General features: G+C 31.9%; 1 protein-coding gene across 1 annotated transcript in view; it reads right to left on the minus strand.

Moving 5' to 3' along the window:
• LOC119593380 overlaps positions 1-841 on the minus strand; it is a gene marked incomplete at its 5' end in the record, with an annotated part of 7040 nt that overhangs the window by 2467 nt on the left and 3732 nt on the right. Inside the window, 1 exon segment of the mRNA XM_037942310.1 lies at positions 35-203. Within this exon segment, the coding sequence (XP_037798238.1) occupies positions 35-203 (169 nt within the window).

Genomic DNA, 841 nt, shown 5'->3' on the forward strand with positions numbered 1-841 from the left:
AATGCACCAAAAACACTAAAAAAAAAAAACTTGCCCACACAATCCATACTGCTGATGGTACTAATAGGAGAAAGAGTCTCGCAGATGACATAGAATTCCTCTTCTAAATAAACGCCAGGATAAAACCCGGGAACACGACCGCGATAGACTGTGTTGTTGATAGTTCGTGTTACGCCGCCGCGGGTGTACTGCATCTTGAGGGACTGTTGGAAAAGGGAGCGTGATGATAAAAAAAAATGTAAATAAGTTGGTAGGAAAGACGTGTTAATATATTAGTAACGAAGATAGGTAAATAGATAATACTGAATGAATTGGTATATAAGTAGGTAGGAAAGACATGTTAATACATTAGTAATGAAGATGAGTAAGCAGATAATAATGAATGAGTTGGTGATAGTGATAAGTAAATGAATGAGCAATAATGATGAGGAAGCAGATAATAATGAATGAATTGGTAAATAAGTAGGTAGGAAGGACGTGTAAATATATTAGTAATAAAGATGAGTAAACAGATGATCATGAATGAATCGGTAATAGTTACAAGTAAATGAATTAGCAGTATTTAATTAGTAAACAGATAGTAATGAATGAACTGGTAATAGTGATTAGTATGAATTAGCAACAAATGGTGACTAAACAGATGGTAATTAATCAATTCGTAATAGTGATAAGTAGATAAATGATGAGACGAAAAACGAAATGGAAATAATGAATAATAAAGACAAGTAATTCCACTGGCAATATTGATAAGTAAACAGAAAATTATAAATAAACAGATGATGAGGTAAATAAAAAACGAAATGAAATAGAAATCAACAATAAAGATAAGTAAGAAAGGGGA

This window comes from Penaeus monodon, chromosome 32 (assembly GCF_015228065.2).
Source record: "Penaeus monodon isolate SGIC_2016 chromosome 32, NSTDA_Pmon_1, whole genome shotgun sequence".
Lineage (NCBI taxonomy): Eukaryota > Metazoa > Arthropoda > Malacostraca > Decapoda > Penaeidae > Penaeus > Penaeus monodon.